The following is a 16,797-nucleotide window of genomic DNA, read 5'->3' on the forward strand; positions in this document are numbered from 1 at the left end:
TATTTCCTTAAAATATTTTTAGTGATTTTTTTGACTTGGTTTAACATAAGGGCAATAAAATGGGTACATATCGAACACTGATTCTATTAAATGAATCTATTTTCATCTAATCCTACCTAATATTATTTCAATCTATCAAAATGTTTTAATAAATCCCTAAATAGTTTGTAAAGCTGATGGAATTTATGAATGTGAATATTGTAAAATGTTCGACTCAAATACAAATAATACCCTTGTGTATTTATCTATAGTGTCTGACTTCAAACTTATTATACAAAAATCTAGAATTAATCTAAATGTCAAATTTTTTTAAATTTTGTGACGTTGAAATCTCACAAATCAAGAAAATATTTATAATTTTAAAATTGTAAAATTTGCTACTTAAGAATACTTTTGTAAATAACTATTTGACTTCATTTTGTAAAGATTATAATGTTATATAAATTAGTAATTAATAATATACTTAATGGCAAAAAAGTATTAAAGTACCAATTATTTAAGCTGCCTAAACATCTGACTAAACCCAATGAATTTATGTACAAATGGAATCTTAAATCTTGATAAATTTATAAGAAAAAAATGTTTTGAAATATCTTTTCATAGACTGATACAGATAATGAATAAGTAAGTTAAGCAAATATATAATTAATTTTTTAATAACGAGTATAATAGCAGTATTCATTATGTAAGGTTATTCAAAAAATGAATATAAGCAAGAACCATATTTAAGTACCCACACCAAAAAAAATCAAAATTTAAATATGAAAAACTAATAATTTAAACTTTAAATATTGAAAAGTCTGCTATATATCAACATTGTTCGAAATTAGACATCTTTGGGATATTTTAGCAATATATGAATGAAATATGGTAAATACGAGAAACATTAATATATTTTAAATTATATTATATTGAACAAAACTCAAGAATGCATGCCCGTCATGACTTTTTCGCATTTAAAAAAAAATGTAAATATTTAATATCCTTGATAACAAATTAAAACTTATTCTTGACTTTCTTAGTCAGTACAAAATGATTTCCGAAATATATACTATAAAATTCCGCCCAGCCACCCCTCACTATTGACTACAATTAATTTTGAATGAATAAGTATCAATAAACATCATATGATCACAAATATATGTTTGGACCCTACCTCAAGTGACTTGTCTTCATTCCAAACAGGTTTCATGTAATAGAGATATGATCAATAAATTTCATTAATACTTTAATCTTTACGAAATTTGCCCCTCCTGGACAGACCCGCGGGTCATACGTAGTCCATAGCAGACTTGGGTTTGTAGTCGCCTCCCCTGCGCGACATTTGTCGTTCGCAGAGTTTTTTAATCTCTGATATTATGAACACCGATGAAGTCAAGCAGATCAGAAAGACAAGATCTATAAAAAAAATTCAATATAATTACAGAAAATTTGCAATATCTATATATCAGTTCAATATGGATTAAAGAAAATTTAATCTATAAAGAATAGTAATAATAAATTTATAAATCACATGAAATTTAGTATGTATTAACTCACCCATGAACGTGAGAGCTTCAGTCTGGAAAACCATTTGCAATGGTGGAAAATATATTACAAGCATCTGTCCAAGAACTGATAAAGAAACAGCAAGTAAAAACACCTTATTTGTGAAGAATCCTACTTTGAAAATACTTTTAGTTTGGGAACGGCAGCTCAAAGCATTGAACATATCAAAAAATACAAAGCAAGTGAATGTCATTGTGGTATCTCGTGGCGTAATTCCATCTGAGCTCATCTAAAAACATAATATATTGTAAAATCAATAATTCAGGTAAAAATTAAGTTATGCATACTTCTCTCTGAAAAACCCATAGTGTTCCAATTATAATAATAGATGCAGACATTAAAACATTAATAATGAGATTTCTTGTAATCATAGGTTCAGATACATTTCTAGGTTTTCTTTTCAGGATATCTTTATCAACTGGTTCAACACCTAAACTCTGTGCTGGGGGACCTAAAATAATTTTGTTACAATAAAAAACAGATTTAATTTTTGAAGTAAAACTTCTTCAGACGCGACTAGAGTGTAAATCCGTACAAATGCAACGGAGTCCGTTACGTCCGAACAGTTCGTCATTCGCTCTCGATGAGATCATTTCTATACGTGTCATAAGTTTATTTAAATAATTTCCTTATTATTCATAGTTTCTAAAAATTTTTGATGTTATTGAAATGGAAAATATTTTTTAGGCAAGACAGATATTACAGCTGTTCAAAGAATGAGATTATATCGCCCGCGAAGAAGTAGAAAATACAAGCATTCAATGAATGTATGTTAATTCTAATTACATGGAGTTCTTCAAACAATTGCATGATGAGTGAAGTTGCAAAAACAATATTTAGGCATTAGGTTTAGGCATTGTTTAACATAATCCACTGTGTGAACAAATATTATAGAATTTATTAATCAGCAATTACTTCATTTTTCTAATGAAAATTCATTTCCAAAAGCTAATTACAATGACAAACCGATCATGTCATATTTGAATTATGACTTTAATTACATTATTGTTTTTAAATATTATACATATTTTAAATGCTATTATAAATATATAATTTATAATTTATCATTATATAAATGTGTATAACTGTTGACACTAATAAATGTGTGCATCATGAGTGTTACCATATTACTAATAAACATTATTCAAAATTGTTATAGGATGTATTTATTTTATCTTAAATGCCATCTCGTATAATAGCAAAAAAGTTTTACTTCGATCGCGTTTGAATCTCTCGCGCGCTCTTTTTTTTTAATATTTATATCTACTTACCATCCATAATTATATTTATCCATAAAATTTGCATAGCATTCAATGGATTAGGGATTCCAATAAGAGTAGCAAGAGCAATCAATGATAATGCAGCAATTGAAGTACTAAGTTGAAAACGAACAAAATTTCTAATGTTGTAGAAAATTCCTTTTCCTTCCTCAATTGCAGAGCTATAGATTAAAAATAACAATGAAAATAAAAATTATATGTTTGTATCTATATATAATTATTTGCATATTACGATCTTATCTAAAATTATTATATGTAATATTATGTCTATTAATTAATAATTAATAAGCATAATATTACTTATACTATTAAAAATGCTTATTAACTGCAGTACATTATTTAATTATGTATATAATTTAAAGTGTCCATTATTTTTTATTATGAAATATGGCCTTTGAGACATTTCAACTTAAAATAGCCATACTTACAGTATTGTATGAAAATCATCATCAACCAAAATCATATCAGCAGCCTCCTTACAGACATCTGTACCATTTTTGCCCATTGCAATTCCTATGTCTGCACGTTTCAACGCGACGCCGTCATTTACACCATCACCAGTCATTCCTACTATTTGTCCAGATTTTTGCAAAGCCTAAAATACAAGTTAGAGAACCATTATAGAAAATATTATTTATCATGTTATGCCATTTATTTATTGTATATAAACATTTGCAGACCTTGACAATTGCCAATTTGTGTTTTGGTGTTACTCTGTAAAAAACGCATACTGAATCTATAGTCTGTTCAAGTTGTTTTTCACTAAGAGAGTCTATTTGTTCGCCAGAGAGAGCCTGCATGTGTACTGTGTCCAATCCAATCAAAGATGCTGAAAAAAAAAATTAACATTGAATTATAAAAGTCAGAGCAATTAGAAAAATGAATAGATTAGAAATAAGATTACATTAGTACATTTGTACAGTTTATAAACCAATTTTTTGCAATTCAAAGTAGATCAATATGATATTTAATTACCTATAGCAACAGCAGTTTCATGTGCATCCCCTGTTACCATTTTTACATGAACCCCAGATTGGACTAGCATAGCAATACTTTCCCGAACATAGGGGCGAGGTGGATCACAAATTCCAACAAGTCCTAAGTACACGAGATCTTGAAGTGAAGTGCCCCGAGCAAAAGCTATAACGCGTAAACCTGTGAAATAAAAAGGGTAGAAAATCTGTAATGAATAGGTCCGAACAAAACTTTATTTTTTGAACACTTGCTTAATAGATTTAAAAAAAATCTATAATCTCTAGTCTATAATTCTTTACTCATTCATTCTTCCTAAATTAGGTTTAATTCAATTTTTTAAAATTTATTATAACCATAGAATATGTTTTATGATAGTAAATTATTTTATAATTAGTCATTTCAATTATATATACTTATTAATTGTGCAGTAAGAATTTACCCACGCAAATATATCAAGGATTACTTTAACATTTAAAATTTTGACTATACATTAATAGTGATTGTACAGTTAAATATGTTTAGTTCGAATTTTTAGCTTTTTCCACATTTACATTCTATTATTTTCTTTTAAAACTATGGGTTCAAAAAAAATGGCCATGTCTCTTGAAATAAAGCGTGAAATTATTAAAAGTGGCAAGGATAGCGAGGATGTATGAGCGTAACACATCATAAATGTTTTCTTATTACTTAAGGCCACAAAATAGTACCATTATTATCATCTAAATATAGCTAGATAGCAATTATTATAAATATTACCCTTTCGCCCAATTTCAAATGCCTCGCCGAGTATTTCTTGCTCCTTTTGTTTAGATAATTGAATTATACTTCCTGGAGATGCAAACTTAGTGCATTGTGGTAAAATTTTCTCTAGCGCACCTTTCACAAAAAATAATTCTTGTTTGTTGTCACTGTACTTTTGAACCACTCGAACTGCCATTATTTTTTGTTCTGAACTGGTAAATAATAATATGATTTTATATTAGAGTTGCTTCATTATTTACCATGCCCAATTTGATATTCGATATTTGAAATTCACCTGAAAGGATATTCCTGGATGCGTATATAGCTATCACTGACTGCATACATGCCATTCTTCATTGCGGCAGCTAATATTGCACCCTCTGTGGGTTGTCCCAAAAGCACATCCTCCTTCAGTATAGCATTATTGCAAACACAACCTGCCTGTAATTACAGGTATGCATTAATTATTCCGTTTTATTTAGGGTTATACTTAAAAAAATATCAATAATGTGATGATCTGATATAATATACCTCAAGTAATTCATGAATTGCTTGTCGTCCTTTTTCCATATTATCACATTTACGCAACACAATTTCCCCATTGTCATTATAACCAGCTCCAGTAACATCAGCAATATGGCCATCAGCAGTAAAAATAATAGTCACAGTCATTTCATTCTTCGTTATGGTTCCTGAAAAAAGCAATGTTTCATCAGTAATTCATTCCAATAAAAGTAAATTTATTGAAGTTATATTTACCAGTTTTGTCAGAGCATATAACATTGACACAGCCAAGTGTTTCCACAGTTGGCAACTTTTTCACTATAGCTTTCCTTTTAGCCATTCGCATAACTCCTAAAGCTAAAGTTACAGTTACAACTATAGGTAAACCTACAAGGGTATAAAATGAAAATATACAGTAATATTATATAATTTTTGGCATAAAAAAATTATAGAGGTTCAAGATGCAAACTTTTAAGAATTCAAGATTTTTAAAATATTGCATCTTCACATTATTCAAACCTTCAGGAATAGCAGCTACTGCCAAACTCACGCCGATGGTAAACATTTCAACTATTGGTTTTCCTTGAATCCATCCAAGGAGCATTATTACACCAATAATGCAAAATGAATAGAATGACAACTGAGCGCCCAAACTATCCATGCTTTTTTGAAGAGGTGTTTTTGGAGCTTCTTCAGCTTGCATCATTCTGAAAACTTCTCCAAATTCACTTTTCTCTCCGGTGCTAACTACAATACCCTAAAATAAAAATTAAGATAATAATACATATTAGTGTTTTTAATACATATCAAAATTTTCAATACATTAACGCATACTGATTACTTCATCTAATGTAAAAAAAATTCAAGGTACCAAAGAATTAATTTAAATGTTTTGACTTACTTTTCCATTTCCACAGCGCACAAGAGTACCCATAAAAGCAATATTTTTCATGCTGGTATGACCATTTGTTTTTATGATTGGTTCTGTAACCTTATTTGATGGCTCAGTTTCTCCTAAAAATTAAATATTATCATTTAAATTAGCAAATATATGATTATGTAAATAATTGCTTTAAGCAAAATAATGTTCTATTATGAAAATGATATTTTGTTATATATACCTGTAAAACTTGATTCATCTATGCATAAATCTATTGCATCAAACAACCTGACATCAGCTGGTACTCGATCTCCTACATTGAGATGAATTATATCTCCTGGAACTAATTTACTCGCCAAAAATGTATCTAATCGTCCCTCTCTTAAACTAGAGAAATAAAAATATTACTAAAACATGTCATTCTAATAAATGTAAGATTTCGAAGAATTGTAATGTGCAAATACAATAGGTTGTAACAAATTATAGTAAAACATTATTACCAGTGGCATGTAGGCGGCACAAGTTTTGTTAACTCTTGCAAAGATTTTTCAGATCGATATTCCTGCACAAAGGCAACTGTAACAACAATGATGATGGCAACAGTGATGCTAACAGCATCATCAAATTGTTTCATGCAAATACTGACAAATGCAGACCCTGAAATCAAAATGCACAATGCTTAAGTAATAATATTAAATACTCAATTTTATGATATAATTATATGTAAAAATTCTTATAAAAGCACTCAACAAATTCAGTAATTATAAATTATAATAGTTTAAACATTTATATAGTAGTTAAATTTTTTAACATATTTTAATGTAGTATTAAATAGATTAAATTATACATGTTGAGTGATTTTTTTAATGAGCAAAAGCTTATGAAGTGTAATCAAATAATTTTTGGCAGTATCAATCAATCAAAATTGTTTAGGGTAAAATAAAAAAGTTTTAATTGATTTAAACTGATTAGATTATTGAATCTAAGAATTGAAACCGAGCATTCAAAAATGCTGATAGAATCAGCATATTTTAATTGAGTGAACTTACATTAGCATTTGCATATTTTAATCTACAACAAATTTCATAATTAACATTAGATATATAACGCAATAATACCTAAGAGTAACATGATTAAGGGATTTCTGAATTGTTCTATATACTTCTTCCATGGTGGTTCTTCATCTTTAACAGTGAGTTCATTTAATCCAATTAACTGAGACCTCAGATCAGCTTCACTCCATTGTAGACCATTTCTAACGTCAACCCTCAGTCTAGCAGCTACCTCGGAACAGCTTAATTGGGATGATTCGCTTGTGCTAAGCCACATTTCTGTATTAGGATCCTTTAAAGGAATAATTCACATTAAAAACAAATCCATATCAACTTTTAATTTGTACTTACTGAATCACTTAAGTTCTCAGAAGATAAGTCTTTTTTATTTTTTGAAAATTTATCATACTTTGAAGTCTGATTAATTCTCATTTTTAATAAGACCTGTGGCTAAACTAATCTAATGATTTTTTATCTATACAGGGCACGTCATTGAATAACATTCGAATGTATCAAATTTTATGGAATGTAAGTCTTAATTAGGGTTAGAAATTTAGTAAACTGGCTTCTTCATAGCTAACATGTTAATTGATTTATCGTGACGTGATAAAAACATAATTTTTTGACAATGGCTTATTTACGTTGACGTTTCGCCGAATGGTGCTAAGTGAGCAAATGATCACGCATTGCTTCTACTTCACTTTTTTGTAGGGAGTTTTGATTTTACACTACGTCATAAGGTTTTTAGTATGTTGTTACGACTGGTTACGATTTTCAGATCAATAAACAACAATAAACATAGTAAAAATTTACTATTTTTAAAAACAATTCTTATTTAACATCGAAAAGCAATTTGGCCATTAATCAATGAACCATTGATGAATGATATGTGAAAAATTTAAATTTCAATTTAGTGTTAATTTAATTACCTAGAACTACACCACTACAAACCAAAACTTTTATCTTTTGTTTGGACCTGTCAATAGTAATCTATCACAAGAATTATTACAATATGTAGATTTAATAAACTTGAATATAATAATTAGAATAACAATACCAGGTTTTTATGAAAATAAGCATTATTACACATTTTACTGTAGATTGTATTGTTAACATGTGCAATATTTTGAAAATATGCCCTGAGGTCTCAGAACTTTGTAGTGTCATTACAGAATTGAAATGTACTGAAAAAGATTGCAATGCTATATTAAAATCATCATCCAACTTAAAAATGCATTATGTGAAGCATCATCTGAAATCAACACTCCCTAAGCAAAACCTTCCAGAAGGGACAATTATGCATTATTATTGTCCAGAAAAGTCTTGCATCTACAATGTATCAGCAACTAAGCATTTCACTCATAAACGCTTCTTAAAACAGCATTACTTGAAGGTTCATGCTGAAAAATTATTTAAATGTACTACTTGTACAAAAGCATTTGCAACACATTCACAGCAAATTAGTCATGCCAAGGTTTGTGGAAAGATATTCAAATGTACAGATTGCGATTGGAAATATAGTTCAAATGAGGCATTATTAACTCATTACCGAAGAAAGCATCACAGTAAATCTGCAGTAAATTCAAATGAAGTTATTACTGCAGACAATGTAACTAAGCCTGTTACAAATAACATAATAATATTGAATATAATACCTCCTTCACATTTGCATCTAAAAGATAAAGAAATACAAACAGAATTAATAGATGATTTGAAAACAACGAATTCAAAAATAAGAAAAAGAAACACCCAACATACACAGACTTCCTCATATAAAAGAAAGAAGATTCGAAATAATGTTGAAACTCAAACAGTTAAAAATACAATATTAGAAAAGGCTATGTATAATGCAAATCTTTATGTTGTTAAATCCAATGTCCAAACACAGAGCGAACATGAGTTAGATGTAAATAATGAAAGAAATGATAAACCAGAAACTCATAACTCTTTTTCTAATTTAATTCAGGAAAATGATATGGATATAAAGTATTTTGAATTGGATGATAACAAAGAAAGCGAATCCGAAAATGTTTTGAAAGATAACTTACTTTCAGAAACTATAATAAACAATCATTCTCACACTCTATGTAGCATTGAGACTCAGACTGATCAATTTGATTTAACTTTAAATGATAACATGGACTCTTCTTTCACTCAAACTGGAGACCTAACATTTGATCAATTATTATATTCAAATACATACACTCAAACATGTGATGATTTTCTACTTTCTGAACTTGGCTTCAATAATTCTCACACTCAAACCTGTTGGCAAGGTTATGAAGATTCAGTGTCAACAGAGACTCAAACAAACTTTACAGATCATTTGCTGGGAGACCGTTCTACACAGACAAATAGTGTATTGTCAGACAATTTGTTAGAGCCAGCAGATTACACTCAGACTTTTGTAAATACCAATCACGGATCCTAGCATTCACTTGAGCAAAGTATTCTTGGTTTTGCTTCAGAACATGATCTATCAGAGGTTGATTTATTCTTATTTAAAAGTTGAAATGTTATTAAGTCAAGAAAAGACATATATATATATATAGTAAAAATTTTATATATTTTATCAAAATAAATATTTACTGTTTTACTATTTTGCTAATTTATACATGTAATATTTAAACATAATATTTAAAAATAATGTTTAAAATCATTATGAATAAATTATGGTATTTTTAAAATCAATGTCACTTTTGAATTATTAACTTGAAATTACACATGCATATATTAATTTGTTAAATTGGTTAAATTCCATTTGTTGTCAGTCTCAGTGGATCATTTCCGCTTTTAAATGGAAATTACTGTTTTAAGCATTTTGTAACTTTTGCTGTTGATATCAATCCCATAAATTTTCACAACAATACATTAATAGGAAAATTTCTATATATACATACATATAGAAAATAATACATAAAACATATATACAATTCAATACATACATAAAAAAAATTAATTGGTGTATAATGAATTGATTTATATAGCATATACAAAAATGTATAAAGAAGAAAATGAACCCCTCTATAAAAAATCAGAATGAGCTTGTCTCACAGGGGATACCGCCGAGCTCTACTATATTTATATTGTTTATACATGTATATAAAATGTAGCATATAAAACTAGTAATTATTTATTTTAATACCAAAGACAATTTGAATGATCAAATTTATTCACTACACATTATAGTGCAGGACCGGCATCTTCATCTTCATTTTCGCAAAAATTGTCATCAGAAGGTTCAAATATTCGGTTAGAGCTTTCTAAAGAACTAGCAAGAGTCCTTAAATTATCAACACCCGTTAATAGTTGCCTATAAAAAGAAATAGACGAATATTTAGAAATGAAGTAAATAGTTGTTTTTAATTGCTTATAAAATAGTAACTAAAATATGCTTATTACTAATTTTTATTTGAAGTGGAAATGTAACTATTAAAGATGTTCTAAAGAATTTAATTAATTTACCTCAGTGATGACTCTGCAGTACTAGCTGCAGTTCGCAACTCATTTGATAATCTCATCATGCTATTGGAATCATTTGCAGCTGGACCATAGCGCAGTGATGTATTTTCATTTCGAAGAACCATCATCTCTGACTAATATTGAAATAGCTGTTATTGCAATATCAAAATTAAAATTAAAGTAACGTTAGAAAATAATCACCGTCATTTGTGAAATCTGTTTCTTAAGCTTTGCAACTGTACTTTCAGCATCTATTGCCCTTTTCTTAAAAACAAATTGATTTTATTTTTTATATTACATTACTACATTAATGTGATGTTAAGATAACTCACATTGCTCCGTGCCATATTTTTTTCAACTGTTTCCAAAGCTGTCGCTAATTTTGTTGTATATTGTCCTTCATTTTTTTGGCTAATACTTAACTCAGATTGTAAACGAGATATTTGGCCGGACTGTTCTGAAATCTGTCTTCTACAGTGATCTAACTCTCTTCGCAACCTAAATATAAATAAATTTAAACATAAATATGCTAAATATAAATATATATAAGACATGTCCATACATACAATTTACTATTATAAAACTAATAAATGTTTTTTTTAATATATTTAAAATTATGCTATGTCACATTATACATTTGTATAAATGTAATTGCACATTTCCAAGCAATTTTTTTATGTTTTATTCGATCATACAGAAAATAACTATCAAGAACTTATCCAGGCTTATTACCTACCAACTATAAAACATTTCTGAAATTAAGTTTAGATGAAACTTATAATATTAGAATTTCATACTTATTTTAACTCACCTATTATTTTCCAATGATAATCTACTAATAGTTTCACTAATATCCTCACTATCGCTTTCTTCCATGCCCCCTGCTTGTCCTTTTGGTGATGTTTGAACCAAATCAGCAAGTCTATCTGAGTGTATTGCTCCATCTGACAAGAAATCAGGAAGTATGTGAGGAACTTCTTGCATCCCATTATAATCCTGGTGCATAATCACATCCTTGACATTTCCTGTTAAATCTAAGGATATAGCTGCTGGCAAATCTAATGGATTAGCTGCATTTATCGGTGGACTATCATTTATTGGTAAATCTAAAGGTGCTCTTAATGGCCCTCTATTTTCTTCTTTATTAATTGTTGAGGTCACATCTTTAGGTTTCTTTAAATTCTTTTTATTATAATCTTTGTCAAATGGAGAAAATACTGATTTTATCTCTCTTTCCACATTTTCTGTAGATAAAGGATTATCAAAACCAGAATACCATTGCTCAAGGATTATATGATCTTGAACAAAGTCAGGCAATGCGGATGAGAACTCACTTGAAGCAATCCTTGCTCCTGAGTGATTAGCTTTAACAGAATCGTGTGGTGAATATTCTACTGGCATATAATTTGTATCACGGTCAGAATATGATCTGAATAAATTCTTCAAATGATTATCAACATTGGATAGTGCAATATTTTCAACTGAATTTGTTTTTCCAAGAGCTTTAAAATATTGTGGGCAACAATGCTCACAACGTTTTTGATAAGCCGCGTGATTGCATTTCTCTGTTTTTAAAACATCAGTGGCTAATCCTGTGTTTGTAAAAATTTTAGGTTTTGCACCTGTGTGACTTGCAGGGCCAATAGAATAGGTGCTAGCAGAGGATGTACTTGCGCAGTTACTAGCAGATGGAGTTTCACGTTTCAAGAAATGTTTGAATGAAAATGGGTTTTCCTCACGTCGCTGATTTTCAAATGGGCCTGGACAAAACAAATTAAATGAAGACTATGTTTTATAAATAAACTAATAAGATTGAGTCAATTGGTACTCAGAAATATAATATGCAATAGAACTAAGTATGTACACAGGGTTACATTGTAAGGCATTATCCTGTAAAGCATAGTAAAAAGAATTTATAACATTTCCTACCTACATATAGTCACATTTGGCTAACATTTTAAAGAGAATTCAAAAAATTTTCAAGAATTCAAACCTGTTGTATTGAGCACAGCCTTTTCAGTTTCATTATCATTTTTGTTTGTGTCTAGTGAAGTAGCTGATGTAGAAGCAAGATGTTGCTCAACATCTGAGATTGATAATTGATCATCATCTGAGAGAGCCTTGTCGTTCTTGTTAATTGTGTGATCGGCCCTTTCTGCCATAATCATTCTTGACAGAAATCGTCACATTTAATATCAACGCTATATGCGTTCGACACAGGATTTACGTCCCATATTACATTAAAATTTATAATTATTGATTTAAAACCTACCATAAAACATAACAATAAGTAAACACAATTTAATTAAAATGGGTACTACATCATTCAAAAATCAAATGTTCAATGGACATTTGCAAGACATGTCAAACATGCATTGTGCAAATGCATATAGTGAGATAGTTCGAAGCATATTTACTCAAAATGTTTGGGGCGGTTACAATTTCGTTATGAAATATTACAAAGTGCTTTTATTACGAACATAAACGTTGGTTTATGGTTTTAAGGCTCATAAATAAAATGATTCATTAAGGCTAAACATGTGTATGCATTTTTTTTCAAACACTATTAATAATAATGTAATTGAAAATTATGACATTATTTCAAAACTCGACTTCAATAGCTTGAATACTCCCACAAAAATATAATAAAAAAATCCAATATATAATACAAATAAAACAAAGTTTTTATACTTTTTCATAAAAACATCATGAAATATTATATGGCAGTATAAATATGAAATATGAGTAAATCGATTACCAGTGCACATACATATCTTATGCCGCGTCTCCACTGTTACGAATCCGTGCGGCGAATGGTGCGTCACGAACAAATTTGCGCAGCGGAGTGATACTGTGCGAACGCACGAATTTCCTTCAAATTTGTCCACTGCGCATGTCCATAGCGAACTTTTTTCTTCTTTTTTGTTTGAAAATGGGAGGGGGGGTTTATTTTTAGAATTACGTACCCTGCCGAACATGGTCGAAGCGACACGAAAATTTCAATAGCCTGCGTTCGCGGCGCTCGCTCCCGCCGCGAGCAACCCGACGCATCGGGCTGCCGAGAATACCCGAACCGACACTAATGGATTAGCGTCAAAGCGCGGATCAAAAATGTAAACTAGTGGGGTGTATGGCATTGTGCCTTAAGGCAAATTGCTGGAACTTTCCGGATCGTAACGAAATGTTCGAGGAATACTGAATGTTTTCAAATAGATTATTATAAATATTGTAACATTGTCTAATATTTATAAGAATTATATAAACTGAATTGCAACGTTGAAATTATTTGTTTCAACAAAAAACTAAAAAAAAAAAAAAAAAAATCGAACAAATTTTTTTTTTCCAAAATCAATTATTTTGTTAAGACAAGCAGAAAGTTTTTTGAATCATTCAAATCGGACGCTTAGTTCTCTCAATAACTGCCATTTTTTACATATTTAGCTCCGTATCTTCGAAATGGCTGGGCCTACCTTTGCCAAAAACTAATAAACACTTCTCCCAATCATTACTAATTGAATGTTTTTTAGATCATTCAAATCGGATACTCCGTTCTCTCAAAAATTCGATTTCTATTTTCCGCACTCTTTGCTCCGTATCTCCGAAACGGCTGGACCTGCCTTTGCCAAAAACTAATCAGCTCTTTTCCCTATCAATAGGAATCGAATGTTTTTTGAACCATTCAAATCGGTTGATCCGTGCGCCCTAAAACGTGACTGGAAATTTGTATCCACACATACATACACACACACACACACACACACATACACACACACACATCCATTTTTTCTGAGGTATGCCAAAATGTTCAGAAACCTTCAAAACGTCGAGAAATGTACAAATTTTCAATTCCGATTTTCGGCCCATTACAATAACTTACCCTACGGGAAGTTAATAAGTAAGCAGTCATTAAAATTGATGTACTAATTATAATTTTATCTAACTATTAGTATAGGAAATACATCGGTAATTAAGTTATAGATATGTTGAAATATATGTATATCCAACTAAAATATATTTTGGTAGACTTTATTTATCATATTTCAGAGTTAATTTTATATCATCATGATATTATCATGTATATTATATATATATATATATATATATATATATATATATATATATATATATATACTCTTACTACTTATATGACGTATCATATATTTATTATTCAAAATAAATTAAATGTTTCAAAAAAAAAAAAAAAAATGGTAATTTTGTATTATTTGCAATTACGCTAAATATCATTTAAAATCTTATTAATATGCAGACTGAATTTTTGCTCAAAGTCTTTTCTGACAAGTATTTATATTTAGAACAGAAGTAATAATTTTTATTCAAAACTGATAATTGTTGGTCAGCCTGCCTCTGTAGCCGTATACGTTATTTCTTTGAACTTGTACGTAAACATTGATCTGTGCTACGGTATAAGTTCAATTGTACAGTGAAGGCATTGAGATATTTCATCTTATCCTCAATTTTGAAAATGGATATGCGTAGAGAAGATGTTATACTTCTTTACACTTCTTATAATTGAACTGTATCAAGAAAAAAAATATTATGAAATCCTAAAAATTTCAAATGTATCAAATTGCTCGCAGTGTGCGTCGCGCACAAGAGCCAACGCATGCGTGCGTCGCGAACAGGATTCGCCGCACGGATTCGTGCAGTGGGGACGCAGCATTAGACAGTTCTGTTAATGTTCATTATTTTCATGTTACCTAATCTTACAAATGAAGATATTAACCTTTTTGAATTTTTCAAGTTTTCAATTTGTTAAAGTAGTGTTTATAATTAATTAATAATCTAATTCTTAATACTTACTGCAATGGCCAGCTGCATTCTGAAAAAAAATCGGATTTTAACGTTTTCGCTTCAACTTTTGAGTGCACGATGTTATAAACCGGCTACTACAGTAGCCAGATTTAACCTCAATCTTAGTGGTAATCTTGATGGAAATTCACTTCAATTACGGTTTCTTAAATATATTGGCATCAGCAACGCAAAAGATTTAAATACGGAGAAGGCTAAAATAAGATATTCAGATTTCTTTCCTATATCAGACCCGAAAGTTTTAAAACAGAACATATCTGAAGTTGAAGTATCTGATGTACCTACACTATTAAATTACTTGTATACCTATAATACAAGAGCACCCCCAAACAATGTATTATCTTGTATTAATCTCATAGAAAGAGAAACATGTGCCAAAATTGATATCATGGCTCCTAAGGAAATTTTTAATATATTATTCGCTTATATGTATGTTATTCCGGCTTACACAACTCAACTGAAATTTTATGACCAAGCAATGAGAAGAATTAGTAATCAGCTCGATGATCTAAGTAAAGAGCATCTGGTGCAATACAGTTTTTATCTAGGCCTATCAAAACACAATAACCCTGAATACACGAATGTTATGAGGAACATTCTTCTCATTTTGTCAGACAAATATTTAAATAGCTTAACGCAGGAAGAGCTTTGTATAGTTACCAATGCTGCTTTTAAAATGAGTGTTAAAATCAATACAATAGATTTATTAAATCATATAAGCGAAAACTTAATAGAAGGTTTAACACATAAGAAAATAGATGTTCCTTCTTTAATTACATTATTGAAATCTTTAAGAATATCGCGATATTTCAATAATGACTTACTTGAAATGATATCAAAATATGTAAACACTGAAATAAAAGATTTAAATGCAACTGCCATTTCGCATATATTGCCTTATTATGCAGATAATTACTATATGGATGAGCATTGTATTACACTTCTAGTGTCTCAATTTTTAGAAAAATTAACTGATGGTAAATCAGAAACACATATGTTTGAATCAAATAACATACGAGGAAAAGATCTAAGCAGGTTCTTATGGGCTTTGAGTTATCTGGGTTGGACTATGAATCCAAAAACTCTTGAAAATTTGGAGAATATTATACTAAATAAATTTAATTCTGGAGATTATAAAAATAATATAGATGAACTGTTCAATAACGCACTTTCATTCTGTATTTTGAATTATATTCCAAGGAGATTATTGCGAATTATTTTAGAAAGCAAATTTATTAAAACAAAATCCAATACAAGTCGATCAGAGGAAAGGAAACATTTATTATTCTCTATATTGAAAATTGGAAAATGAAGAAATTTTTTGAAACTACTAGATTACAAGCTTACTGGAGTAGCTTCGAAAATAAACATACTTTTTTTTATATTTTCAATTATTTTCATAATTTTATTTGTCTAATGTTTGTTCATAGAATAGGAAGTTCCATCAATTAACAGATTAAAATTGTTATATACATTATTATTATTTTTTTATCTACTTGAAATAACATTTTTCATACAAATATGT

General features: G+C 29.4%; 4 protein-coding genes across 5 annotated transcripts; 2 read left to right on the forward strand and 2 right to left on the reverse strand.

Moving 5' to 3' along the window:
• Positions 1–842: 842 nt before the first annotated feature.
• Positions 843–7,640, reverse strand: LOC113365806 (calcium-transporting ATPase type 2C member 1-like). Its single transcript, XM_026607351.1, has 17 exons — positions 7,332–7,640; positions 7,047–7,272; positions 6,429–6,585; positions 6,170–6,315; positions 5,950–6,062; positions 5,568–5,805; positions 5,304–5,435; positions 5,076–5,236; positions 4,840–4,985; positions 4,560–4,756; positions 3,804–3,983; positions 3,509–3,657; positions 3,257–3,423; positions 2,820–2,989; positions 1,836–1,999; positions 1,540–1,777; positions 843–1,398 (listed from the first exon to the last, which is right to left on the reverse strand). Exons 1-17 carry the CDS (start codon positions 7,410–7,412, stop codon positions 1,271–1,273), a joined length of 2,793 nt encoding a protein of 930 aa, XP_026463136.1. The 5' UTR covers positions 7,413–7,640; the 3' UTR covers positions 843–1,270.
• Positions 7,641–7,964: 324 nt separating this feature from the next.
• Positions 7,965–9,508, forward strand: LOC113365809 (protein indeterminate-domain 9-like). Its single transcript, XM_026607354.1, has one exon. The coding sequence runs from the start codon at positions 8,047–8,049 to the stop codon at positions 9,409–9,411; it is 1,365 nt and encodes a 454-aa protein (XP_026463139.1). The 5' UTR covers positions 7,965–8,046; the 3' UTR covers positions 9,412–9,508.
• Positions 9,509–9,998: 490 nt separating this feature from the next.
• LOC113365807 lies at positions 9,999–12,751 on the reverse strand. Of its 2 annotated transcripts, XM_026607352.1 has the most exons (6): positions 12,436–12,751; positions 11,254–12,202; positions 10,775–10,940; positions 10,644–10,706; positions 10,446–10,576; positions 9,999–10,293 (listed from the first exon to the last, which is right to left on the reverse strand). In XM_026607352.1, exons 1-6 carry the CDS (start codon positions 12,608–12,610, stop codon positions 10,164–10,166), a joined length of 1,614 nt encoding a protein of 537 aa, XP_026463137.1. In that variant the 5' UTR covers positions 12,611–12,751; the 3' UTR covers positions 9,999–10,163. The 2 variants fall into 2 exon arrangements, with proteins under 2 accessions (XP_026463137.1, XP_026463138.1); XM_026607353.1 differs by lacking the exon at positions 9,999–10,293 and having other exon boundaries at positions 10,500–10,576; positions 10,644–10,701.
• Positions 12,752–15,209: 2,458 nt separating this feature from the next.
• On the forward strand, positions 15,210–16,551 carry LOC113366731 (the record flags this gene model as incomplete). The annotated part of the gene is made up of 1 exon (XM_026608386.1): positions 15,210–16,551. A coding segment is annotated over exon 1 (1,284 nt), but the record flags the coding sequence as incomplete, so codon positions are not given.
• Between the last annotated feature and the right edge of the window lie 246 nt (positions 16,552–16,797).

This window comes from Ctenocephalides felis, unplaced genomic scaffold, assembly GCF_003426905.1.
Source record: "Ctenocephalides felis isolate EL2017-DRISC unplaced genomic scaffold, ASM342690v1 CF-g0.4_SCAFFOLD_01170, whole genome shotgun sequence".
NCBI classification, from domain to species: Eukaryota; Metazoa; Arthropoda; class Insecta; order Siphonaptera; family Pulicidae; genus Ctenocephalides; species Ctenocephalides felis.

Bases quoted from the DNA above. Each gene is read 5' to 3' on its own strand.
- LOC113365806 (XM_026607351.1), bottom strand. From the start codon at position 7,412: ATGAGAATTAATCAGACTTCAAAGTATGATAAATTTTCAAAAAATAAA. The intron at 4,986-5,075 runs GTATATTATATC...CTGTAATTACAG, and splicing joins CAATTCATGAATTACTTGAG to GCAGGTTGTGTTTGCAATAA. The intron at 1,778-1,835 runs GTATGCATAACT...TTATGTTTTTAG, and splicing joins TATGGGTTTTTCAGAGAGAA to ATGAGCTCAGATGGAATTAC.
- LOC113365809 (XM_026607354.1), top strand. From the start codon at position 8,047: ATGAAAATAAGCATTATTACACATTTTACTGTAGATTGTATTGTTAAC.
- LOC113365807 (XM_026607352.1), bottom strand. From the start codon at position 12,610: ATGATTATGGCAGAAAGGGCCGATCACACAATTAACAAGAACGACAAG. The intron at 10,941-11,253 runs GTGAGTTAAAAT...ATTTATATTTAG, and splicing joins TTATCATTGGAAAATAATAG to GTTGCGAAGAGAGTTAGATC. The intron at 10,294-10,445 runs GTAAATTAATTA...TTCTTTTTATAG, and splicing joins ACTGCAGAGTCATCACTGAG to GCAACTATTAACGGGTGTTG.